Below are 26,898 nucleotides of genomic sequence, written 5' to 3' on the forward strand. Positions count from 1 at the left end.
GGGAGCCAAAACATTTTTGAGGGACTTATTCTTCCTAAAGACAACTGTAGGTTTGGAGGGAATCAAATCGCAAAGGGTATTATCTTGTTTAAGTATACTGTAATTCTTAGTCATAATGTTCTTAATGTCTCTGTATTGGCTATTGAATGTGGCCAAAAAGGTTAAGTCTCTTTCAACATCTGACCCACCCTGTTTTTCCTTTTGACTTAATAGTGAGTCTCTATTCATACTAAGCACCTCTTTGTATGCTGTATCAATGAGATGTTGTGGATATCCTCGTGTCTTAAAGGATTCTGCCATGGAATTAGCCTGTAGATGGAAACCTTTTTGATCTGAGCAATTTCTTCTCAAGCACATAAATTGTCTCTTCGGAATACTGCGCTTCCATGATGGGTAGTGTGCACTCTTAAAGTGTAGATATGCATTAGTGCCTACTTTTTTGATAAAGTTGGATGTGGTGATCTTATTGTCACAGATCACTAGAGATACGTCTAAAAAATCAATACAGTGTCCTATGAAACGTGTGTGAAAATTTAAAATTATACTGATTTTTGTTAAGTGCATCAACAAAATTAAGTGCAGTGTCAGGGGACCCATCCCAAATGATAAACAGATCATCAATATACCGGTCATAGAGAACCAGGCTCGAGCCCAGCTCGCCACCCCAGATGAGTTGGTCCTCGACCTCACCCATATAGAGGTTGGCGTAGCTGGGCGCAAACCTGGTTCCCATCACCGTACTTATCACCTGTAAATAAAAAGTGTCCAAAAAAAGAAAATAGTTGTGACTAAGAATGAAAGAAATGGAACTGATAAGAAAATCTTGAAGTAGATCTGAGAGGTCCCCATCTTGAAGAAGACTTCTCTGAATCACCTCAATCCCTAGGTCATGGGGGATGTTAGTATATCAACTTTGAACATCAAGAGTCATAAAAGCATATGACTCCTTCCATTCAATCGATTTGATCAAATTCAGAAAATGGCTGGTATCACGAATATAGAACCTAAGTGTAGGTACTCTAGGTTGTAAAAATGAATCAACATAAAATGATTGATTGGCAGATAAAGAATTAATACCAGAAATAATGGGACGCCTGGGAGGTGAGGGACTTGTGAATTTTGGGCAAATGATAATAAATAGGAGTGACAGGAAACGGTGAATAAAGAAAGTGAAATTCATCTTTAGTGTTTATATTATTATGGTAGGCAGTATCCAGAAGGGACTTCAATTCTGACAAAAAAACTTTTTGTGGGACCAGACCTGGAGTACAATGAAACCATGATGATGTCCCAAAAAGCCTTAATGGATCAGGAGGGTTCACTGAAGTTGACTTGCAAAAACACTTCCATTCAAAAGCAGTATATTTGGCCAAACATACAAACATTGAATCTGTAAAACTTTGTCGCTGTATGGACAGAGGACAAGTTGGTTGCCTGACACAGCTGTTCAGTCGAAGCCCCAAACTACTCTGCATGGGAGGCACTAAGCAATCTGGAAGAATGTGTTCTCAGATTTTAAAGGAAAAAGTTTTCCCTCTCCAGGCTAAGCCTAACTAATTACTGAAGTAGCCCACCTACCAATAGTCAGCTTAGACGCAGGCCAGCCTCTAGGTCATCCAGGTCCAATAGCTCATCCATTTTGCAAAGTTCAGTCCTATTAACATAGGTCCTCACAGCCATGACAACATTCAACAAGTGAAGGGATCCTAATTCTTTCTAATACCCATCATGGCTTAAGGCCAGGATAATTATATACTGGTTTAATTATTTTAAGCCAAGGCAAGAAATCTAATATTTTATTTATTGTGCAACAGTTTTGTAACTTAAAATATAAGGCCACAAAATATGATTTTAGGGAAGAGGGGAGGGGGGATTTGGATTTTTCAAAATCCCAATGGCTGTGTTTTAAATCTGGCGATTTGGAGGCCAAAATTGCTGCAATTTGTGTCGACTGAGTTCCTGAAAATTTGGAGTCAATTACATTTTACCCCAAGATGGGCCTGCTGCAATAATGAGAATGTTTTTGTACCATGACCTTTTAGGCAAATAGTTATCTTCATTAAAACCTATGTGTTAGAAGTCCAGTCCAGGACTTGTCTCCTGCCATTATTCCTCTTGCTCCTGACCATGCTTCTAGGTTGCCGGTTGGTAGGAGACCCAGACGTCAGAGGATTTCACATGTTTCCTCCTTGTGTTGCCTGATTGGCAGCTGATCCTATTTGAACTTCCTGGACTGTCGCCGCCCTGTCGGCTATAGAGTTTCATGTGGAACTTTTGGTTATGCAACTTGCTTTCTGTGCATCCAGACTTCCAGTTATAATGGGTACATGCTGCGTGTACCCTGCTCACCGGCTTCTAAGTGACCCAAGTACCCCGGTTTCAAGCATCGTTGTCCAGAGGGGCCTCCAGGCCATACAGCTATCCTACTTCTACACCATGTTTCAAGCATCGCTCTCTACTTGGCCCTCCAGGCCATACAGCAATCCTGCTTCAACACCATGTTTCAAGCATTGCTGTCTACTAGGCCCTCCAGGCCATACAGCAATCCTGCCTCTACACCACATTTTAAGCATCGCTGTCTACTAGGCCCTCCAGTCCATACAGCAATCCTGCTTCTACACCACGTTTCAAGCATCGCTGTCAACTAGGCCTCCTGGCCATTCAACAACTTTAGTTTCGGCTGTAAGTCTACAGTATATTCTATTGACTGTCCTATTGTTTCAGCTCCTAACTGCATCATTGACATGTTGTGTTTGTACTGGCCCTCCAGGTTCACCATATCATTTATAAAGTAAACTGCCATGATTTTAATATTCTGCTTGTGACTGTTCTTCGATGTGCCTCGTATTTCCAATAACTCCATCTCGGTCCTAGCAATGGCTAGAGGATCGTAACACTATGGAAGCTTGGTACTGGGGGAATAGGTAAACTGGAATGTAATCAAATCTGATTCCCAGTTCTTCACAAGTTGGGTATGAAATCCCGGCGGATGAACAGTAAAAAGCAGACGCCGGAAGCCCGAACATTCATAATCCCGACGGAGGAGGTAAGTCCCCTTACCCTACCCTTTTCCCCCCCAACCCTCCCTTAGGGGTGCCTAACCATAAAACGCCTGTGGTGGTGCCTAACCCTAAGTCCCCCCCGGGGGTGCCTAAAGCTAACCCTACCCCCCGCACCCTAAACCTAACCCTCCTGGGGGTGCCTAACCCAACCTCCCCCCAGTGGCACCTAACCCTAACCCCCCCTTGCCCTAGCCTAACCCTAACCATCCCCGGGGGGTGCCTAACCCTCCCCCCTCCCCTGCGGCTAACAACTAAGTGTCCCTGCTTACCTTCGTTCGGAAAGTCGAGATTCCGTCGTCGGGCTAAAAATAGGTGTCTGGATTTAGACGCCTGTCTTTAGTCCCGTGTCAGGATTTAGACAGCGAGATTCCGACGGACGGCTTCTCGTCCGTTGGTATATTGACTGTATCCTGTTTAATCTATCTCCAGAGGGCTCTTGGTGTCTCCCTGTATGCCACCAAACTGACATTTTGGTCTTATTTCAGGCAAATTTATTGGTAGCTTTGACTTCTCCTTTAATAATAACTCCTAAAATGACACTGAAGGCCATTACCATTATTTCACCAGTATCTAGAACAGTGATAGGAAACCTGATGATGATAATAATAATAATTAGCATTATCATAGTAATTACAAGAAGCCTTGCAGCACTGTACGAGGGTTACATAAAAATTGCAAAACAACAGAGTAACAAAGCATAAAATACAACAAGTAACCATAGCATAAATACAAAACATTATTATAACAATAGTAATGTCAGTAATCGATGACTTTGTACCCAATTTATGAGGGAGCAAATAGGGCTGGATCACTGGTGACACGGATAGTGCTATAGAAAGAAAAAGATGAAAGATACATTTCAGGGGACGCATGGGAAGTCCTCTAACCATCAAAGGGGCTACACAGTACCTTTATTTGCAATAAGTTAAAACAATACATTTAATTAAGGATAGAGACATCTATCTGTTATAACATATCAGTAGTTGTTTTAAGAAGTCTTGTAAGCTATACATAAAAAAAAAATCACAAAAAAGCAGGAAAGAGCTATGGGCTGCAGGGGAAGGTTCACAGGGATGCATGCTGCCCTAGAGTCACCTGCCTCCCATCACCGAGGTACAAAATTATGTGCACACCAAAAAAAAAAAAAAGAAGAGCAGTGTCAATGCAGTTAGTTACCTAATGAGTTCCAATTCAATCTTCTGTATCCAGATCTAAAAACCTTTAAAAGGTCTCGAATGTGGTTATTAAGCAATTGTGTTTCAGCTTCATTCAGTGACTCCATTAGCTTCTCGTAAGAACCCAGAATTTGTTTCATGTCATCGATGTACCTATAAAAGTGCTTACATTGTCACAAATTGTCTGACCAATCTTGAAAGCCTAAATGTGGGCCCAAGTATACATTTGCAACATCCCTTCCTGAAAATGCATTTGTGTTCTTCTACTTAACCAAGTTGTAGTGCAATTGCTAAAGTGCTGTTCTAAAGCCGCATATCCACTACACGATAATGCACCATGAGCGATATCGTGTAGTGTGTCCCCGACAGCGGTGTGCTCAACGACACCCACACTGAACGATATATTGTTCAGTGCCAGCAGCCCCCCTCCTCATCCCTGTACTTGCAGAACCTGACAATATCATGCTCTGCAAGTACGAGCGACGTCGTCAACAACCAACGGGAGCGTGCATTGCTGGTCGTTGATGGCATATCCACTGGCCGATAAAATTAACGATATCGTTATTGTTCATTATATCGGCTAGTGAATACGTGGCTTAAGTCCCACAATGAAAAAATTATGCAATGTAAACTAAACAATAACATACTCACACACTATATGCTGAAAAGGACAGTTAATATTTAATGGTAATCTGATTAATGGTCATTCATGTTGAAGACACATATGAAGAGATACACAGGCATCCTACAATGTGCCTTCATTTCCAAAGGATCCAATGACCAAACAAAGTTATTCATAAAATTACAGTTTACAATTATTTATGAGTAGATACATGTGTGTGAGTAAGCTATATTGTTCCGTGTGTAGGCACAATATCGTCCATTGCGCGCTCCCGTGGGGTCGTTCATCGTTCCTCCAGATCTTTCTGCATGCACAAGAAATCTGGAGAAGCGACGAACGATCAAATGTGGGTCTATGTTTCATACTGGGTGGTCGGGCATTGGATTGCCACATGTGTGAGGACCATCCGATATGTCGGCCGTCGGATCATTGGTCACATTGGTGAGTAGACATTGTACAGTGTATGGGGCCCTTTACACTTATGAGTGGCAATGTGACTGTTTATGGGACTAATATTATACTACACTGTATTATACTATACTGTAATATAGCAGAATTCTGAAAGTATAACTACAGTTACTTGTACAGAAGTTGTCCTATTTCCTTCAAGTGTTCACAAACATTAAAGAACACAGAAAGTGAAGAAATGTAATGCAGTAAAACTAGACAACCTTAAGAACTTGTCTTCTTGTAGTGCTACATTTCTTTGCAATTCACCAACAGAGAAGCCCAGCTGCTCCATGTGTTTTGTTTCCAGTATAATTTCTTGCAGTTCAGGGGCAAAATTCACTGCGTAGTGGACATTTTTATAATCAGTGTCAGCTTTCAGTTGGTCTATATCCTGCAAAAATCATGAGGTCATTAATATTGTTTCATTAAAAAAAACAAATAAAAAGAACTGAAAGATACAGGACAAACCACAGCTGAGTTCTAGGGACAACCTTTCATTTCGGGAGTGGGTTCCTTTAACATCTTGCATGCCACAATATACAGATCACTATTTACACTGGCAAATGGTCCGAGACCACACTCTAGGTACTACTTACTTTTTGAATAAATCAAAGACATCCAATTGTATGAAGATTGTCACTTCCTTACCATAGATATACAGGCCATATATCCGTATATTGATCACCAAAAGGGCCTAGAAGCAGCAAGATGGGCATTTTTTATATAATGTGGGATTTATGACCAACATAACTCCTTATACAGTCAGGTGCATAAATATTGGGACATTGATAGAATTTTCATATTTTGGCCGCTATTCACCACCACAATGGCTTTGAAATGAAACAAACAAGATGTGCTTTAACTGCAGACTTTCAGATTTAATTTGAGGGTAATTACATCCAAATGAGGTGAACGGTTTCAATATGTGCCTCCACTTTTTAAGGGGCCAAAAGTAATGGGACAAACTAAACAATCCTATATCTAACTTTCACTTTTTAATACTTTGTTGCAAATCCTTTGCAGGCAATTACAGCCTGAAGTCTGGAACGCATAGACATCACCAGACGCTGGGTTTCATCCCTCGTGATGCTCTGCCAGGCCTCTACTGCAAATGTCTTCAGTTCCTGCTTGTTCTTGGGGCATTTTCCCTTCAGTTTTGTCTTCATCAAGTGAAATGCATGCTCAATCGGATTCAGGTCAGGGGATTGACTTGGCCATTGCATAACATTCCACTTTTTAGCCTTAAAAAAAAAACCTCTTTGGTTGCTTTTGCAGTATGCTTCGGGTCATTGTCCATCTGCACTGTGAAGCGCCGTCCAATGAGTTCTGAAGCATTTGACTGAATATGAGCATATAATATTGCCCGAAACACTTCAGAATTAATTCTGCTGCTTTTGTCAGCAGTCACATCATCAATAACTACAAGAGAACCAGTTCCATTGGCAGCCATACATGACCACGCCATGACAATACCACCACCATGCTTCACTGATGAGGTGGTATGTTTTGGATCATGAGCAGTTCCTTTCCTTCTCCATACTCTTCTCTTCCCATCACTCTGGTACAAGTTGATCTTTGTCTCATCTGTCCATAGGATGTTGTTCCAGAACTGTAATGGCATTTTTAGATGTTGTTTGGCAAACTCTAATCTGGTCTTCCTGTTTTTGTGGCTCGCCAATGGTTTACATCTTGTGGTGAACCCTCTATATTCACTCTTGTGAAGTCTTCTCTTGATTGTTGACTTTGACACATATACACATACCTCCTGGACAGTGTTCTTGATTTGGCCAACTGTTGTGAAGGGGTTTTTCTTCACCAGGGAAATAATTCTTCTGTCATCCACTACAGTTGTTTTCCGTGGTCTTCCATATCTTTTGGTGTTGCTGAGCTCTCCGAAGCATTCTTTCATTTTAAGAGTGTTTCAAACAGTTGATTTGGCCACACCTAATGTTTTTGCTATCTCTCTGATGGGTTTGTTTTGCTTTTTCAGCCTAATGATGGCTTGCTTCACTGATAGTGACAGCTCTTTGGATCTCATATTGAGAGTTGACAGCAACTGATTCCAAATGCAAATGTCACACCTAGAATCAACTCCAGACCTTTTACCTGCTTAATTGATAATGAAATAACGAGGGAATAGCCCACACCTGTCCATAAAATAGCTTTTGAGTTGATAGTCCCATTACTTTTGGCCCCTTAAAAAGTGGGAGGCACATATAGAAACCGTTGTAATTCCTACACCGTTCACCTGATTTGGATGTAATTACCCTCAAATTAAATCTGAAAGTCTGCAGTTAAGCACATCTTGTTTGTTTCATTTCAAAGCCATTGTGGTGGTGAATAGAGGCCAAAATATGAAAATTCTGTCAATGTCCCAATATTTATGCACCTGACTGTATATATAATTTCTCTTATCTAAATGGAAAGCTTGTCCGTGCCACACTTCAGAAGGGATGGCTGACAATTTTTCACATGTGGAAGGCAAAATCCATTTCCACACAATGAAGTCTGCACCAATAATTTAATTTATATACAGTATATCTGTCTATATCTCTATTTTTCTCTGGCTATAAATATATCTCTATCAAATTATCTCTATATACTGTATATCTATCCCATCTATATATTTATATTCCCCACTCAAAATCCTGCATATTTCCCTGGCTGTATATTAGATCATGGCCGCTATGCTGCTGGGAGTTGGTTCCCAGCAGTGTAACGGACATGATGTAGTATGCTGCGACTTTGCCAGTCAGTGGAGAGTCCAGAGAAGGTAAGGCTGGGTACACATTAAATGATGTGTACCCAGCGTAATGTCTCGTGCGGTGGGTCCCGGCATTGGCAAGTGCATACACACTTGCCCATGTCGGGAGTGACGGTGCAACGGCAAGGCCCCGCTGATGATATTGCTCGTTGGACCAACTTGCAGGTCTAATGGGCGACGTCAGCGACATCGTGGGTACACACTTGCCGATGTGGACGATTAGTTGTCCAATCCGCCGGATCGGACGTCATATTGTCTAGCGTGTACCTGGCTTAAGGTGAATCGTAGTCGCTGCATGTGGCAATTTTATTGATGGGGCCCCCACAACTCAGTTGCCCCGAGGCCCCCACAAGACTTAATCCGGCCCTGTCTATTCCTATGATAAAGTGTCAGTGGACACTGAAATGAGTCAGGAGGGAGTGTTGTACTGGTTTTATATTTGACTCTCTACATTGCAGTCTGTGGATAATCATCCTGCAGTTCTGCTGAACCATCTGTTATGAGTCGCGCTGCCTGTGGACACAAAACTACGATTGAGGCTACCTTTGTCTGGATGTCTGGAAGCACTCAATAAAACTGCTTGAGGCCACCCACGGTCATAAAGAGTTCCATGATGCTGGGTACACACTTAAACGACGGATCGGTTAGCAGACCAAGCTGTCGTCCGAGAGTTCAATTTGTAAGCTATACACACTTACCAATCGTCCGCTTGATATGTCTGGCCTAATATCACAATTGGGAGGGCATTTAAATGGCCCACTTGTGATGCACACAGAATATAGTCATGCCACATATCATTTTAATCAGCAGAATCTGCTTGTGCATCTCATTTGTGTCACTTTGTGAACAAGACGCATTTGATGGCAAAAATATTACACAAAAAGACGTTTGACGCTACAGAGTCACACCATGAGATGGCGCGACTAGAAGGGCTGTTTAACGCGCAAGGAAGTAGGATGTATGTGGACACATCTGTATATATCAATACACAGGATAACATAGGATAATTATAACAAAATTATAGAACTAAATGCAGGGTGAAGGAATTTGGGAAACTGAGGAGAATGGTAGAACAATATTTTATAGGATGTAAAAGTAATGAAAATTTGTGTTGGGGGTGTATGTGGGGAGGGAGTAGATTATTAATCAGCATTCAATAATTCTGTACCCAACAAGTTGGTGAACATGCAGAATTAGTCGCTGGTGGTGGAAAAGAGACACTGGTGACTGGTGTACACTGGTGACAGGGATAGTGCTAGGAAGAGGGAAGAGGACCCTGCAAGTGAGGGCTTGCAGAGGGAGGGGTGTAATTAGGAGAGTGACCTGGGAGAGAGAGTAGGTGGGAGGACAAAGGTGTACAGCAATGAATTATGAGGAAGGCTGATTCGTTTTTAAGAAGAGGTGACACTTTAGGGCTTGTTTGAAAGTGTGCATACTGGAAAATACTTTAATAGGATGAGGTAGTGAGTTCCAGAGCAGTGGGGCAGCACACGAGAAATCTTAGATGCAGGAGTGAGAGTTGACTAGAACTGAATTGAGGTTGGAAATGCAGAGGGAGTGGAGAAATTGAGGGTTTTATAGGTTGTGGTAAGGAGCTTGCATGAACTATATGAATCTGATAAAATAATTGGCAGATTGGTGAGGCTAACACAGAGCAGCGGAAGAGTTACATGAGATGAGCAGCAATATAGATTGAAATGGGGAAAGGCAAGTGAAAGGAAGACCAGGAAGGAGGAAGTTGCAGTAGTTCAGGTGGGAAATGAGTGCATTGATAAGAGTTTTGGTAGTGTACGTGGTGAGAAAAAATCTGATTCTAGAAATAGTGCAAAGGTGGAAACGGCATGATTGTGAAAAAGACAGGATTGTAGGGAGTGAAGGAGAGGGAAATTTCAAAGATAACATCCAGACAGCAGACTGGTTTGGTTTTGGACATATTGAATTTGACACGAGAGAGGACAGAGGAAGGAAGGTGAGGGGTTGGGCTGCTCCTAACCTCTGGAGTTCTCCAACTTGCTCTAATACTTTCATTTAGTCTCTCGGCCTTCATCAAACATACCTTTAAAACTATTTTTTTCATTGTAGTTTACCACCCCCACCACTCCTAACTCTGCAGTCTCTACCTTCTTGTTCCCATAGTGTCCACCTACTGTATATCCACTACAGATTGTAAGCTTCATCTTCTCTACATAATTAAGCTAACTGCACACTAATTCTGTGTCTATGTGAACTTATATACTGTATTTGTTTGTACTTATGTATCTCTTTGCATGATGTTAAGGAATCCTTGTGGTGCTTTATAAATAAATAATAATAAAAAGTAAATTTGGGTGTAATCAGCATTGGAGGGTGGTATTACAGTCCAAAGGAGCTGATGAAGTCAAAAGGAAAATGAGAAGGGGGCCAAGAACAGACCATTGGGGAGCACCAACACATAGTTGGAGAGGGGGGTTATGGAGTCAGAGAAAGAGACAGGGAAGGGGGGGTTAGAGTAGTAGCAGATCAACCACGAGAGGACAGTGAGGAGTCACATTAGTTCAGCAGAGTGGATTGTTTAAAGGAGGATAGTGTGGTCCACAGTATCAAAGGCAGCAGACAGATGCAAGGAGGATTCAGCAGTGAGAAGATCATTTATGACCTGTATATAATTTAAATATTAAAAGTCTTAAATCACTCCTCCTCCGTCCCACCTAACCCTGTCGCCAGAGAGGCTCCATTAGCCAGGCGCCCACTAACATTTTGTTACCAGTGGGCGCCCGGCTCCCTCCCCACGGTGTCAGCCGGAGGCTGGAGCTCACGCCTGAGCTCCGGCTTCCGCAGTGCACTATGGGAGAGACATCATGACATCTCATCCATAGTTCCAAGGAGCGGGCAGCGAGACTGACGCGGACGCGGGGCTTAAGGTAAGTATTGTGTTTTGTTTTTTTTGTATGAGCGGCTACACTACAGGGGGCACTGCTACAGGGGGCATTACTATTGGGAGCACTTCTACAGGGGGCATTGCTACTGGGGGCACTACTACAGGGGGCATTACTATTGGGGGCACTACAACAGGGGGCATTACTATTGGGGACACTACTACAGGGGGCATTACTATTGGGTGCATGACTACTGGGGGCATTGCATAGGGGGAACCACTCCTGGGGGCACTGCTTAAAGATCACCACTATTGTGGGCTCTGCATAAGGGGCACTACCACTGTGGGCACTGCCACTACTAGGGGCACTGCATAAGGGGCACCACTACTGGGGACACTGCATAATGGGTACCACTACTGGGGGCACTGCATAAAGGATACCACTACTGGGGGCACTGCATAAAGGATACCACTACTGCTGTGGGCATTGTATAAGAGGCACTACTACTGTGGCCATTATGTGTATTAAGGGCACTACTACTGTGGGCATTGTGTATAAGGGGCACTGCTGTGTGTCATAACATGAATAAGGGACACTACTATGTGGTGCAATGTGAATCAGGGGCAGTATGTGTGGTGTAATGTGGATAAGATTGCGCAACTGGTGAGTAATATTTCATGTGGGTGCCTATGTTTGTTTGTTTTTCCTGTGGGTGTATATTGTGTTTTTTTCGTGTATATTTGCCTGTGTTTTTCTTTTTCATGTGGAGCCCATGGGCTCCATTTCACAATGAGATATAACCCCTTTAGCACTCGCCAAAGGGGTTATGTCCTCCTTTCAGTATTTAACAAACAGCGCTAAGCTTAGCTTATCGCTGCTTGTCAATGTACCACTTACGAGCGATATGGTTCCCATTGCGCATACCCCCATTTCGTACATATTTAATAGGGGCCCCCACATGTTTGTTGCCCAGGGGCCCCAACAGACCTTAATCCAGCCCTGATGAACCACATACAGATGTATCCACATACACCGATGCTCTAATTGCGCTAAATACTGTAGCTCTGTTAAGCTCACCACAGACTTTTTGATTTAGCCGCGCCAAACCACTAATCCTAAGTACCTAGTACATTCACTATAAGCAAATTAAGATACAAAATTTAGGAATAAGCAGCACGGTGAGGAAAGTGCACAATCTAGGGTAAAAAGGCAGACGACACATCTGAGTGACCCTTGCCATGCATCGTTATGCTTAATCTGTGACTTTATACCAATTCCTTTGCTAAAAAAAAAACACTAATCCAATGGTTCTAGTACACTATAAGCAAATTAGGATGCAAAAAGTAGCAAAACTGAGGAAAACTGCTACTGCTACACTGCGTCCACCTGTGAATCTGGCCCTAAGATGCAATATTAGGGAAAAAGCGCACAGCACAGGAAACGCACCACGTGTCTCACGCGGTATGGCTTAAAAATGTTAGGTGATGAAACACATCTTAGTGTTCATTCTAGCAACCTGCACCTGTCACAACCCATGCAGTTCCTTCTTCCTGCCTGGGGTGTCGCTCTCTGCTGTGGTGCGTCTAGCACACTCTGGTCTGTATCTCAGCAGTTTGCTCTGGTGCTTCTAGAACAGTCAGCTAATACAACAGAGAGCGACACCCCAGGCGGGAAAGAGGAACTGCAGGGGTTGTGACAGGTGCAGGGTGCTAGAATGAACACTATATCATTATATCTGATCTTTATTGCACAACAAAGCATACCACACCTATGGATGAGATGGGATATGGTTTCCGTGGGGGCATAATCCCACACACTGGTATGAGTAGGTTTAATGTTATATCTTGCACATGTATTGATGTATGTATGATCATAAGGCCTATTTCAGAGATGTACGTAAATTCGATTATTCGGTTGCAGTACCTCAAAAAGCTGCAGCATGACTGACATCCTGCGGACATTTGGGGGCAACGACTGTGAGTGTTCCAGAAAATGGAAGCGTCTGCCCAGTTTTCTGGATATGTCGAAGCCAATGGCCCCGGCAGCATGAGTGTTACTTCGATGTCTGATGTTCATGCAGTTGATCCGATGCTGCATCTTCGGACGCAACAGCGGGTCAGAGAAGCCGGAAGAAGGCGTCTATTTACACCAAACTCCTTCTGCGGCATTTACATATTGTTGCACAGCTGTTGCTACAGTATGGTTCTGTTGGCTGCACATGACCTATACTCTTGGTTTAAATAACCTGTCTTCTGTATCTAGCCGTCTCGTTCATTCAGGGAATGGTTGTACTGTATGTTTATGTTTATATATTTTAGAAAAATCAATAAAAATACCAGATTTAAATAAAATAAAACTGTATTTACCATGTCAGCTAAATTCAAGTTTGCATTGTTAGCTACAACTGGTACATGCGTGTTAATAAGTAAACTTCTTTTCAGCAGTGAATGCAGGATCTGGTCTGTACTCTCCTTCCAGGTTTCATACTTTTTATCCTCATATGCCTTCATTCTTCTTGCCACTTCCAAATATTTTGCCTTCGCCTGAGAAATAACACAAACAAATATAAGAACAGTTTGCAAGTGTCCCATGGTGGCGGGGTGATCACTATGTATGTAGAGAATGTAAGGGCTGATTCTAATGCTGGCCATACACGCTACAATTATCGGGGCGATCCGCCTGATATCGGCGGATCGCCCCGATAATTGTAGCGTGTGTGCGGGCGACCGAGGGTTAAATATTGCTCGGTCGGGCATGCAGGATTGTCCAGCATGCCCGTCTGATGCGATATTTACCCGGTAAACTGTCGGCCGCATCGGGCAGTGTATGCCCAGCGCGGCCGACAGACAGACATTCCTGTGTTCCTTCCTACGGAAGGAACAGGGAAATGTCTCCTCCCCCGGGGGCGGAGCGCGGATGTCGGGCTATACACTGTGAGATTTCTCTCACAGTGTATGCCGGCGACATCTGCAGCTGGCAGGCTGCCAGATAAAATGTCTGTCGGTCTGACAGACATTTTATCTGGCTGTGTATGCCCAGCATAAGTTAGAAGCAAAAAAAGCAAGTAACTTTGCAATTGGAACAAGCCATGTTGCAATACAAGGGGTGCAAATACAGTTGTTTTTGCATGCAGGGTAAATGCTGGCTGCTTTTGCATGTAACCAACAAATACTGTACAGCTTTATATTTACACTGCAATTTCATTTGAGTTTGGACACACCCAATGGCGGAACTCACCTGAAAGCTGCAGGACTGAAGCCCCCCCCCCAGTAAAATCCGACACCCAGTGACAGGCTGTCTGGCAGTGACTTCCCATTGGAGGTGCTCCATGCTAAATCACAAGCGGACAGGCAGTCCCAGAGGGAGGTGTTTTCTCCCCCTGGGACTGTCAGTCCGGACTGCAATTAGCACAGAGGGCGCTTCCAATGAGAAGTGTATTGGGAGTACAGAAAATGGTTGCTGAAAGCCATATTGTGCTTAGTGATTTTATAAATGTATAAGGCATCAGATAATGGTAAAGACATTAGAAGGGATAGTTATGGTGAAATGTATAAACATTTCACAAGGTGTTTGACAGAGAGAGGCTAAGCAAAGAGTAAAGTTCTTTGGCCAGACATAGTTAATCCTGAGTAAACACTGCGTTACCTTCAGTTTACCTGAGCATACACCATAAACATAGTCAAATGTCTTTGACATGTCCAACTTTCATAATTGAGGCAACAGTGCCCCCTACTGTCTTTTACTTAATGTCTATGTATATTTCCAAACATGACCTTTAAACTTGTTAAACTGCTTATACATGAGTTTTCTTCCTATACAAAGCTGTAATGTGTCAGTATACAGGCAGCCTTAACCAGGCTACAGCATATAGCATATGGCCTAGGCCTATGCTCGATGTACGAGATCCAGATCCAAACTGTTGGAGAGAGGCTCCTGGGAATGAAATAATTATGTTCTAAGTAGATGCTATGTCAAGCAAGTTAAGTGTCTATTATATTTTACTCTCTTTCTTTTACTTTGTAACAAATGTCTTTTTAACTGATATTTGTTGTGTGGCTTCATTAACGTCTTTGTATCCAAAGAATCTTATCTCGTTCCACCGAGAACATTATTGGTGTCAGAAGTGGAATACAAAGGGTTAATAGCTATAAATCTGCTTAGAATGTGTAGTGGATGGTTTAGCGTTGTGTAAATGCAGTGTTGTGCAAACGCAGGGTTGAGTTGTGCAAACTCATTGTAAATTGCCTTCATGGTTCAGCATTTTCCTGAAAGAATGTTCTTCTGTCTCATTTTAATGAGGGAGGTGTGACCTGATCAGTCACAGAGTGTATACTGTATGTCACAGTATATCTGCATGTTGTCTGTTTATTGTCTTTCTGTTACTGAAACAAACAAGGAAAAATGCATTTTAAGAAATATGCAAATATGTTAAAAAATAAGATGGAAATTCAGCTGGCTGATTTCCAGAGAAAGCATAATGTTGGTTTTTCACTGCCTGGTATTGATAAGAGTAAAAGTAGTGAGATTTTACGTAGTCCCATATATGTTGTGAAGGGAGGAGGGAGTGTAAAATCTATGCAAAATCCAGCAATGATAAGCAAGACTATGTCACCGATAGAGAAACGAAACCTGAATCTGTGTCCCATGAATTCACAAGGGAGGGGCAGTGAGGAGGTTCATTATTTATCAGCAGTTCTGTCACGGCCAGGGTATTTCAGCATGGCGCTAGGCGAGTGTTACCTGTGAGGTCGTTGTGGCGTGGGCTGTCTGGTGGCGGAGCTGGTGTCTGGCGGGGGGGCTTTGGCTGCGCGCATTGTTGTGCGGGCCTATTGTCACTCTGCGCTGGTTAGGCCTGGCGGCGTCTCCGTTCCGTTTGGCATGGGCGCCGCCATCTTGCCTTCTGGCCATGTGATGCGGCTGGCCAATCCTGGTGAGTCACATGTTCCCTCCGGCCAGTAACAGCACGGCATGGGGTATTTAGGAAGGGTCAGTCCCTTTCTTCTTTGCCAGTGCAACGTGTATCTCAGCCTAGCTGAGAGGGAGTTCTCTGTGCTTTCCTGTTCCTGTGAATTCGCTGTCTGCCAGTCTGCCTGTCAGCTCCTAGCTCCCACTGGACTACCCCGCTTCCTCCATCACCCTTGCCCAAACCTGAGTGCCTGAGCCTGCTGACATCCTGCTCATTTGCCTTAGTTCACTACCTGCATACCTGGCTTATTATTTCCTGCATCATTACCTGCATACCTGCTTGATTATTTTCAGTCTCACTACCTGCACAGCTCTAATTGTTTCTACTTGGACATTAACCCATTACTCCCACCACAGAACTCTTGTGCACATTTATATATTCCTGGACTTTTATTTACTGCCATATATATTGTCTACTCAACCACATCTTAAAAACCTACTTTTTTATTCAAACCCGCTTCTGTGATCGCTCCTGCTACCACCCCGGGTCCACAAACAACCCAGAACATAACAAGTTCCTATTGAGAGACAGAGAGAGCACTTTACAAGCACAGCTGTAATTGAGAGAAGTAAAGATATTACAGAAGATCTTGATAGTCACACATTGTTAGAACAATAGTTTGGTTCTGAATTGAATGGAAACAAATGTGTGCAAGATGTAGTAGAAACTGAGGTTTCTGACAACATGCCTTTGGTTTGTGAGATGAATGATGGTACACCTGAAATACCATGTACTGCCCAGTTTGCTGTGTGTTTTGAACTGAACAAGAACCAGGAACTGCCTGTATACCCATTAGAAAAGGTTGGGCTAAGTGATGATGGGGGAGTGGTTATGATGCCCAGTGAGGAATGGGAATTACCAAGAGCCAGGGGGTGGGAGATGGGCAGGATTGCAGTCAAAGTCCATACCCCTGAGACAGAAGACTGCCCAAATGAAATAGAATTTATATGGCATGATTATCAGAGTTACTGTGAAGTTTCACAATGATGAAAATGCATGCTTTGCAAATGACGTTTATGGTTTATCAGTTATTGATGGATCAGTAGTGGTGAGAAACACACTGATACTGATAACCAGTGAGCCATCACATATGGCAATGCACAATGGTCTTGCACCCACAACATACAAACTGATTGGGGAAATGCTGTTTGACAACAGAGAGCAACAGAGAAAAAATTGGGATGTAAACACTGTGGGCCTGATTCAGAGCCGTTCGCTATTTGCGGTCGTTCGTTCAAAAACAAGGGGTGGCTATTCAAATGATCCGTTCGCAAATTGCAGTCTGTTCACACCTCTAAGTCTGAACGAGCGAGCAAAACATACGCTCGTTTATTTGTTAAAAACGCCCCCTGGCCACTCGCACCATACGTCATGTCCGCTATTTATTAGATTAATCGAGTACATCGACCAGCGTATGAACTGCTCGCTATTCTTGTGGTTGGTGTTTGCTACCACAAATTTGCGAGCAGTTCTGGCTATAAAATAACCCAGTGACGTGGTCAATGACGCTGCTGTATTAATTATGCACACCCATAATACGCCCGTTTTGACCTTTAAGCACGCCTGCGTTCGGATCTCCACTCCCCATTTTCAAGCACCTTCCCCTGTTACCACCCACATACGCCTCATTCTGTCACTCAAAATAGCAGGCACTCGCTATATAGCGTACAAACGATTTTCGGCCGCACTGACTGGTTCGCGCATGCGTACTAAAAACCGTACGCATGCGCAGATGAGCAAACATCGCTCGGAATGAGCGTACTGCCGCTAACGAGCGGCTCTGAATGAGGGCCTGTGTTTTGTGTTGCAGAAGAGCGGATTGTGAGTAGTAAGAAAAATCAGACCCCAGTGTATTTCCTGATAAGACCTTATCAGTCAATTGTTTTAAATCAGCTGAAAGATGCAGAGTCACCAACAGCAGTTACCAGCGCTGGCATGTCGATTGCTGAGGAGTTCAAAGCAGAGGGATGGATTGTGCATAACAGAGGGATGCAAAATCAGACTTTGATACATGGATGATGGTACTCACAAGAAAGGATTCACATGAAACAACAAGGTCCTTATGTTGTACCAGTTACATCACAGCCGACTGCTGGGCTTGTCAAGTTTAAACCATTGTTGCCAACGATACCAGGACTGGACTACAGTGCTGTTTGCACCAATACCGAACTGTGGGTTCTTCCAGTAGCGATACAGCCATCTTTTTAGACTGTCAGGCAGACAAGTGAAGAAAAGGAGATACCCCTACTGCAAATGGGTGGGAAACCAGTTCCGGTGGCAGAGACATATACCAAATTAAAAGAAGACCAGCTGCAACTTGTGTGGTTCACTAATGGATCAGCCACACAGACAATGCAAGGACAATGCTGGACAGCAGCAGCAGCATTCCAGCCAGTTACTGTACACAAGAAGTGTTTTATGAGAGCAGTGAAATGGATCAAACCAATATGCAGAACTGCGAGCTGTGCTGATTGTGCTAAAATAAACACAAAGTCCTATAGTTCTCTGCACAGCTGGGCCGTGTTGCAAGGCTTAACCACTTGAATGCTGACATGGAAGCAGAACAACTGGCAAGTCCAAAGCAAAGTAATCTGGGGTGGCACTGCACTGTACAACCGTAGGCCTGTGTCCGTGGTCCATGTCAATGCCCACACTGGACTAGATGGCAATGAAGTTACGCATGTACTGGTTCAAGGCAGAACAGTGGCGCTTACCCCTGAAGAGCAAAGAACTCTACAATCTCATGCGTAGTGTGGGGCCACAGAGAAGCAGAGAGCTTGTGTGCCTGGGCCCAGAGAAAAGGAATTCCCGTGACACAGTTGATGGCAAGAAACATCATGGAGAAATGCAAAACAGATCAGCTGGTGAACTACAAGGAAAAGCAAACTGAAGACATGGGCTCTATATACAGAGGCAAATGAGCAGGACAGGTGTGGCAGATAGCTTTTATTGGCCCTGTGCCCACTGGACGTGGGGGGAGTCAAAATTCTGCCGCATTGCGATGGACACCTAATTCTTTGGTGATTGTCGCTCGCCCTCGGTACATGCTAATACACATGCCCATAGCCTGAATAGTGTGAAATTCATTGCAGACGCAGCACTGATTGTACTTGTGAAGCTATGAAGAAGCTGATGTCACATTCCAGCAAGCCTTATTTCAAACCATGGACAGAGACAATGTAGAAAACGTTCATGTTTGACAAAGACAATTGAGGAGCTTTAAACCAACACAGCACGGAGTATACTGGACGATCATTTGCATTTCTTACTATCCACAAAACAGCAAGTGTGAATGTTTTGTTTAAGGGAACTGTAAATTGCCATGTTACATATAGATTAGATATTACAGTGTAATATATATATATATATATATATCTGTTTATTACAGTAGCAGCTGATTAAAGAAAATGTTTATTTCTGTTTGTTTATTTAGATTTATTCAGGGTTTAGATTTTGCTGTTAAGCAAATACACTGAGACATTTACTGTAAGTAGAAAATTATATTTATAGGACTGAAGTATTATATTGTATTAGACATTGAGACTCGCCCTGTTTTCCCTTCTTTTAGGATGTGTTATCAGGAAGGATGATGTCCCTCATGTTTATACCAGAACTTTGTGATATAGGGAAGGATACAAAGTACCTCATGTTTATACCAGAACTTTGCGATACTACTGTATATCAGAGACTACATTACAATGCCGAATGACAACAGGGGAAAGACTGTGAAAATGCATGGAATCACCCACAGTGATGTGTATTACCTTAGTGGTAGACAGGTGATGAATGAATTAATGCCTTCTACAATTATAAAATCATGGGTGGATTGTAATGGGAGTACAGAAAATGGTTGCTGAAAGCCATATTAGTGATTTTATAAATGTATAAGGCATCAGATAATGGTCAAGACATTAACAGGGATAGTTATGGTGAAATATATGTGGTGAAATGTATTTCACAAGATGTTTGACAGAGAGAGGCTAAGCAAAGGACAAAGGGCTTCATTCAGAGGCGGCCGTACGGTCTACGACCACTCGGCCGCCTTGATGTTTGTCCAGTGCGCATGCGCACAAGGGAGGCGGCTCCTTCGTGTGCATGCGTGAGACCCGCTACGACCGACAGCGTCGGTCGTAGCGGGTCTCTTTCCAAAGGGGGCGAGCTGTCGATGTTGATTGACAGCTCGCCCCGTTTGGAAGGCGGGCCGGGGGGGGTGGCAGCCCAAACGGAGGCGTTCCCATGGGGGAGGCCCCACTGACATCACTAGTGATGTCAGTGGAGAGCTTCCGGCTCTGACAGAGCCAAAAGCTCTCCGGGGCTTACGACAAGTGAGACCCTACCCTAGGGTCTCGTCGTAAGCCCCGATGGTCGTGATGGTCTATGACCATCGCGACCATTACCCTAGCGGTTGTTAGAGCTGTGGGTGTAAACTCACAGCCTAACGACCGAAACAGAGACGGCCGGTCAGGATGCAAGCGGCCGCCCAGTTTCTGAGCGACCGCTTGCATTCTCCGACCGCCTCTGAATGAGGGCCAAAGTTCTTTGGCCAGACATAGTTAATCCTGAGTAAACATGGCATTACCTTCAGTTTACCTGAGCATACACCATAAAAATAGTCAAATGTCTTTGACATGTCAAACTTTCATAATTGATGCAACAGTGCCCCCTGCTGTCTATTCTTTCTTTTACTTAATGGCTATGTATATTTCCAAACATGACCATTAAAAAAATACAGCTCCAAACTGTTGGAGAGAGGCTCCTGGGAATGAAACCATTTATGTTCTAAGTAGATGATTTGTCAAACAAGTTAAGTGTCTATTATATTTTACTCTCTTTCTTTTAGTTTGTAATAAATGTCTTAACTGATATTTGTTGTGTGGCTTGATTAACGTCTTTGTATCCAAAGAATCTCATCTCATTCCACTGAGGACAGGAAGCCACGCCACCTGCTGTAACAGCAGCCCTATCTGGAATATGCGGGCTGCAGCTGAAGCAGTCCCTAGAAACCTGGGCTGCTTATTAATTTGTGTGCATGTGCACAAGCTACATTCGGACTGGCCGAGAGTGGTGCAGACCCTCTGGCAATGACAGGTAGGAGCCACCGCTGGACACGCCCCCCTAAAATCTAATTCTCCCTGCACATTGTACATCTGCTCCACCTGCAGTGCAACATGGTTTTACCAATGTGCAAAGTTACTTGCTTTTCTTCTTTTGCCCCCAAATCAGAATCCCAGCTTTTCTACCTATTCAATTTCTAAACATGCGAAAACGGAAAGCGGCGAATGTGGAACAGGCAGAAAGTACTGTCAGAATTGAGGAAATCAGTCTGTACCCCAATAAAAGATGCAGTAGCATAGGGAATATGTAGATGTGTACTAATAGTTCTAATAAAAGTGTTTGGGGTACTTAAGTAGTTTAAATTTGCTTCTTATTAGCGTCTTTGCAAAAGTGGTGAAGAATGGCATAAAGCAGTATTTTTTGGTGAAAATAAGCAGTCCTGTCAAATTTGGGGTACTTGAAAATGGGTGCTAGCATATTTGAATGTTCTAAAGTTAACTTTTAAAAAACGTCATAACCGCACCTGCATTCCCAAAAACACCTGACCCATCCTTGCAGACTTCCAAGTAGTCTATTTTGCTAGTTTTTATGCTTGTCCCCACACTTTTTACTTTTTTGCCCCCAAAACAAAAGTACTTTTTTGGGGTGCTCTAGAGTAATTTTTTTGTTGTTGTTGTTGATTTGCCCTTTGGGGGGCTTTCCCAAGGGTTCCAAGTAGTTTCCCCACGTTTGCACCCCAAAATAACGATTTTGCACTTTTTTTCACCTGCTATTCATATGAGATACTTTTCCGCCTATTACAATGCATTGACTCTCCGCTAAGGCAAAATCGTCCTGGAATTGAATATGGATATACTTTGAAAACAGGCGGAAAGTCCGAATCCGCGGAAACTTATCTCCAAACTGCACTTTTCGCCTCTAGTTGAATCCGGCCCTAAAGCCGGAAAACCGCACTTAAGTCGGATTTCTGCTCGCACCTCAGGAGGATTCGAGCAGGAATTCTGTAGTCAGATTAACAGCGCAATCAACTGAAAAACTCCGGGAAATCTTTCCCAGCGCTGTTCACACTGCATTGAATTGAATCGCCCCCAATGTGTGGTAGGTTTAAAATCCATAAATCACATGCGGTTTATCTCAAACCACCATTAGTAATGTAATAAAATTAAAAACATCCCTTTACTCTATAACTGGTTCACGCTACTTAGCATCAAACACAGGGGGTCATTCAGACCCGCTCGCGAGCGAAGGTCGCTCGCTAGCGGGGCGATGTTGGGCGATTGCGCACGCGCACGATGGAGGGAGCTCCGTCGTGCGCATGCGCGAGATCCGGCGAGCGACGAGGTATACGATACAGTATCCGACACAATGCCCAATCAGTGGAATAAAGAGGTAATTATTTTGCCAAAAGTATTATTTTGAAAATTATTGTTCCCTTGATTTTAACTGTAGTGCAGTGGTTTTTATAATTACTTACCTCACATCATCTGATTTCCGTAACCCATTGGGAAAAGAAAAATAACACCCCATAGAAGCAAAATCTTCAGGAGTTCCAGATGCAGAATTAGGTAAATTCCAGTTAGCTCGACTACTTAATAATAACTAGCCAATCAGAAGCAATCTATTATCCATCACTGGTTCAATTGAAAAACAGAGGTAGGAAACCACTTCTTCTCGCAACAGGATAAACATTTTTAAGTCCTATTAAAATCCTTAGTTGAATTTGGCATCAGCCACATAATGGGCTAATAGTTATTTAAAAATTACCCCAAAATAGTTGATTTTTAAATGATCAAAATATGTAAATGGAATTGGTATGAAAAGCCGGCTGTCGGGATGCCTCCTGTCAAAATACCAACAGCGGCATCCCGATGGTTGGTATCCCGACAGGGGTCAGGTAAGTATACTTACCCTCCTCCCCTTCTCTGCCTTAACCCTCCCAACCCCGCACCCTAACCCTCCCCGTTAGGTTTAGACACTAAGTCTCCCCCCTGCGTGCCTTATCCTAACCTTTCCTCCTAGGGGTGCCTAACCTTAACCACCCCCCGTCCCCCCAAAACCAAATGCTAACCCCACTATGCTATCTAAACCTAGCCCTCCCCCGCGGCTAACACTAAGGGGCGCCCCGGATTTACCTCGTTTGGGCTGGCGTCCTTCTGTGTTCCGGCGTCAGGATTAAGATAGCCTTCCAAATACTGCCGCCTATCTTAAGTCCCGGGTCGGACTTTCAGCGTCGGGATTGAGGCCGGCGGCATTGCGGCCGCCGGTCTCATAACTACATCCCTATGTAAATAACAGCTATTGAAATCTGATTCAGTATAATTTTACTAACAAATATGCAGATTTGGTAATACAATTATAGTGAATCAAGTTTTAATACAGATGTGTCCTCATACATCTAGCCTCAATACGCCGAGCAGTGCGACTTGTGTGGCATGAGTGAGCTGCCAGGTCCCGTGCTACTGTACAAGTGTCAGCGTCTTTTTGTGCCAAAATGCAACTAAGTCACAATGCGATGCGACCTGGACGCACCAGCAGACAGTCTTTTTGTTTTGTCTCTGGAAAAACCAGTGGTGAACAAAATCATCTAGGTGGAGACTTCAGGTGATCAATTACATAAGCTCCAATCTTTGATTCCTATCACCCAGGCATCTGAGTTGGAACTGATTCACTAATCCAGAAGAGAGCTAGGCAGGCTACCAGTACATCTGTTCATAAGTGGGCAGATTGCCTGATTTTCTATTGATGTGAAGGCTGGTCACTTAACTGTCCAAGCATGTTTCCCTCTTTGTTGCCCTACACTTGGAGCAGAGGCATGAGTAAATAAGGACCCCTAGCTTTTCTAGAATTTGGAGCAATAAAAGACATGAAATAACTATTTCCCTTTGTGACCGACTAATTTTGACTAGTTTTATCCAGTTTAGGGTTGAACAAGACATTACTTGCTAAAGGTAAGTACTGAAGAATCATCTTAGATTCTGAATCAGTTTCTCAGGCCTTAAATGACAGCATCTGTCGCACTGTGACCACTGAGACTGAATTAGTCCCACAACAAGAGCAGCAGCACCCAAATACTTGCATATCTCCCAGATGTGGTCAACCAATGTTACTAACTCAGACTTTGGCTTGCCAGATGGCAACCCTTCCAAAAGCTGTTCCTACCTCTTTTTCACCACCATGTTAACCCAAGCAAATGATAAGATGGGCCTAAGAGAAGCCCCAGCTGTAATATATATGGACTCTAAGATAGATTTGCATTTCCTATACTTGCCATCAGATCGAGTTACAGGATTGGGAATCTGAATAGTTGTGGTCTTTTAAAAGCACTATTAGGGGTATCCACCTTTGGTGGGGACTCCCATATTTCAGTATGCTCACTAGGAAGATGACAGCAATTGAAGTCTGTGCGAAACCGGGGCTTCTTGTCAGGTTTGACTCAAACCTTGCAAAGTAAATCTTCTAGTTGGGGAGAGGAAGTAAAAAACTTCACTGTCTCTTCTTCCTCTTGATTAAAGTTAAGTATGAACTAACATGCACCTCACTGTCCTGAATGCAAAGGAACTGCCTTACTGCCAGCACCATCATCCACTCCGTGCCTTCTAGAGGAGACGTTATCCAAATATGTATTGGGGACTCCTCAGGGTCCCAAGTCATCAGTCAATTCAACTTCCTCTGGAGATGAAAACTCATGGGGGTCAAACCAATTAGGTACGAATTGCGAGTAGCGAGTTTGTTTCATGAAACTCGCAAACTTCACATGAATGTGCTCACTCGAGAATACTCCAATCCAATTAAAAATGGCCATTTGCGGTACTCGCAGCGGAGGTTTGCAAATTGACTGCTATATGTGATGTGAGAGAAGTGCATGAAAAACTGGGGAAACCGCCCTGGACCCCCCAAAACTGATAATTTCAGAAGCAGATCTGTATAGAAGGCTGTTTGTGGTAATTATGGAATTACTGAAAGTTTTTTAATGGTGACAAATGGCTGATTTGTGCTTTTTTTTTAAAAAATGCAAAAAATTATAAAAAGCAAACTTTTTTTGTTTAATCTCAAACAAATTAAATGAAAAATGCAAAAAAAAAAAAGTAGGAAAGAAGCTGATTTTGGGGTAGTTTGAGGGCACCGTGACATATTGTAAAAAAAAAAATATTTTTCATTTAAAAACATTGTAATTAAATTTGGGTTGCTAAATGAAAAGTTGATTTTGGTGTAATTTGAGGCCTATTTTTTTTTTACCCCCCAAAAATGACATTATTATTGGACTAAATAAGCTAATTGGAAACTTCCAATTGTTTAGTCATTAGGGGGGTGTCCAAGGGGTTAAGCACGGTGCCCTGAAATTTTAACCTTAGAATAAAGATTCTACTTGCCATCTCTCACCCTCAGGGAGAAAAAAAAAAAGTTGCTAATTGGATTGCAAAATTAATTTGCTATGCGAATTTGAAGAGAAAATAGCACCTCGCACCTAATTGGATTGACCCCATAGTCTGACCACTCCGAAGAATGGACCACTACAAAACTCTGGCGAACACAAGCCAAATCTTCAGAGGGAGTGGTAAAGGGGGCTGAAGACCACTGGTACGATCAGGGGTGTATCTAGGGATCCAAGCGCCCCTGGCAATGTAATGTACTGGCGCCCCCCTACCCCCCTTATGCAGTGCCCCCAGTAGTAATCCCCCCTATGCTGCATTGCCTCCAGTAGTAGCCCCCCCTATACAGTGCCCCCAGTAGTAGTCCCCTATACAGGGCCAACAGTAGTAGATCCCAGTAGTAGTCACCTATACAGTGGCCCCAGTAATAGTACCCAGTAGTAGTCCCCCCTATACAGTGCCCACTGTTGTAGACCCCCTATACAGTGCCCCCAGTAGTGGCCACCCCTATACAGTGCTCCCAGTAATGGCCACCCCCCCTAAATTTCCCCCAGTAGTGGCCACCCCCCATAAATTGCCCCCAGTAGTGGCCACCCCAATACAGTAGTGGGCACCCCCCCATAAAGTGCCCCAGTAGCGGACACCCCCTATTTCAGTGCCCCCCCCCTCCCCCCGTAGTGCCAGGCTTACACACACAAAGAACAAAAAAAAAATTCAACTTACCTGGGCCCCGCTCCTGACGCGTCAGCCGCTGTCCGAGTCCCGGCCCACTCTTCTCCTGCATGGGAGAGACGGCATGACCTATGACGTCTCTCCCGTCACATGTTGCGGGTGGAGCCGGAACACGGAGCTCATGAGTGAGCTCCAGCCAGCTCCCTCCGCGGACGACGCAGCAGCTAATAAGAGTCTGTCTGACTCTCATTAGCTGGCTGCTACTACAAACACACAGCCGCCGCTGGCGGCTGTCTGTTTGTAAACAGTGTAGGGCAGACTGCTCTCACTGCGGTCTGCCCTACACTTGTGGGGCCGAGGAACTTGTCCACCCCTTGGCTACTGGTGGCACTGCCGGGCAGCGCCCCTGGCGAGTGCCATCCTGGCCAATGGGTAGATACGCCCCTGGGTCCGACTTGTATCTCTTAACCGGCTTCTTATATAAAGTTATGATTGGAGAGATGGATGAAACATTATCTTCACATGTCCTTGGGAGGTGTTGCGAGCCGATTAAGCTCTGCAATAAACTGGATGCTAAAAAGTTCACCCAGTCTGGTTCTGCCAGATCGCCTGAGCTGCCCAGAAGTCAGTCAGGAAATTTTGCCTTACATTTTAAACAAATACAAAAAAACAGATGGTATCCTTCCAGATATAGGTCTGGAATTAGTCCAATTATCTGTCATGACAGAAATGATGAACAGTTGCACCACACAATCAGAAGTAGAGAGTGACACTACAAAGACAGACAGGTACCTCACAGTAAAAGTTAAACAGCAGAGTATTTCAAATCCCTACTTTGTAACATTCCTGCATAGTTACAGTACTGTGCTAAAGTTTTAGGCAGGTGTGGAAAAAATGCTTCAAAGTA

The 26,898-nt window shown here is 43.6% G+C and overlaps 1 protein-coding gene across 1 annotated transcript in view; it reads right to left on the reverse strand.

Annotated features, from left to right (window-relative positions):
• DNAH10 (dynein axonemal heavy chain 10) overlaps nucleotides 1-26,898 on the reverse strand; it is a 270,391-nt gene that overhangs the window by 182,195 nt on the left and 61,298 nt on the right. Inside the window, exons 14-16 of the mRNA XM_088482144.1 lie at nucleotides 13,295-13,471; nucleotides 5,531-5,700; nucleotides 4,239-4,390 (exon numbers count right to left, since the gene is read on the reverse strand). Of these exons, the coding sequence (XP_088338270.1) occupies nucleotides 4,239-4,390; nucleotides 5,531-5,700; nucleotides 13,295-13,471 (499 nt within the window). The remainder of the gene's footprint in view (nucleotides 1-4,238; nucleotides 4,391-5,530; nucleotides 5,701-13,294; nucleotides 13,472-26,898) is intronic.

This window comes from Taudactylus pleione, unplaced genomic scaffold (assembly GCF_031769625.1).
Source record: "Taudactylus pleione unplaced genomic scaffold, aTauple2 ptg000282l, whole genome shotgun sequence".
NCBI classification, from domain to species: Eukaryota; Metazoa; Chordata; class Amphibia; order Anura; family Myobatrachidae; genus Taudactylus; species Taudactylus pleione.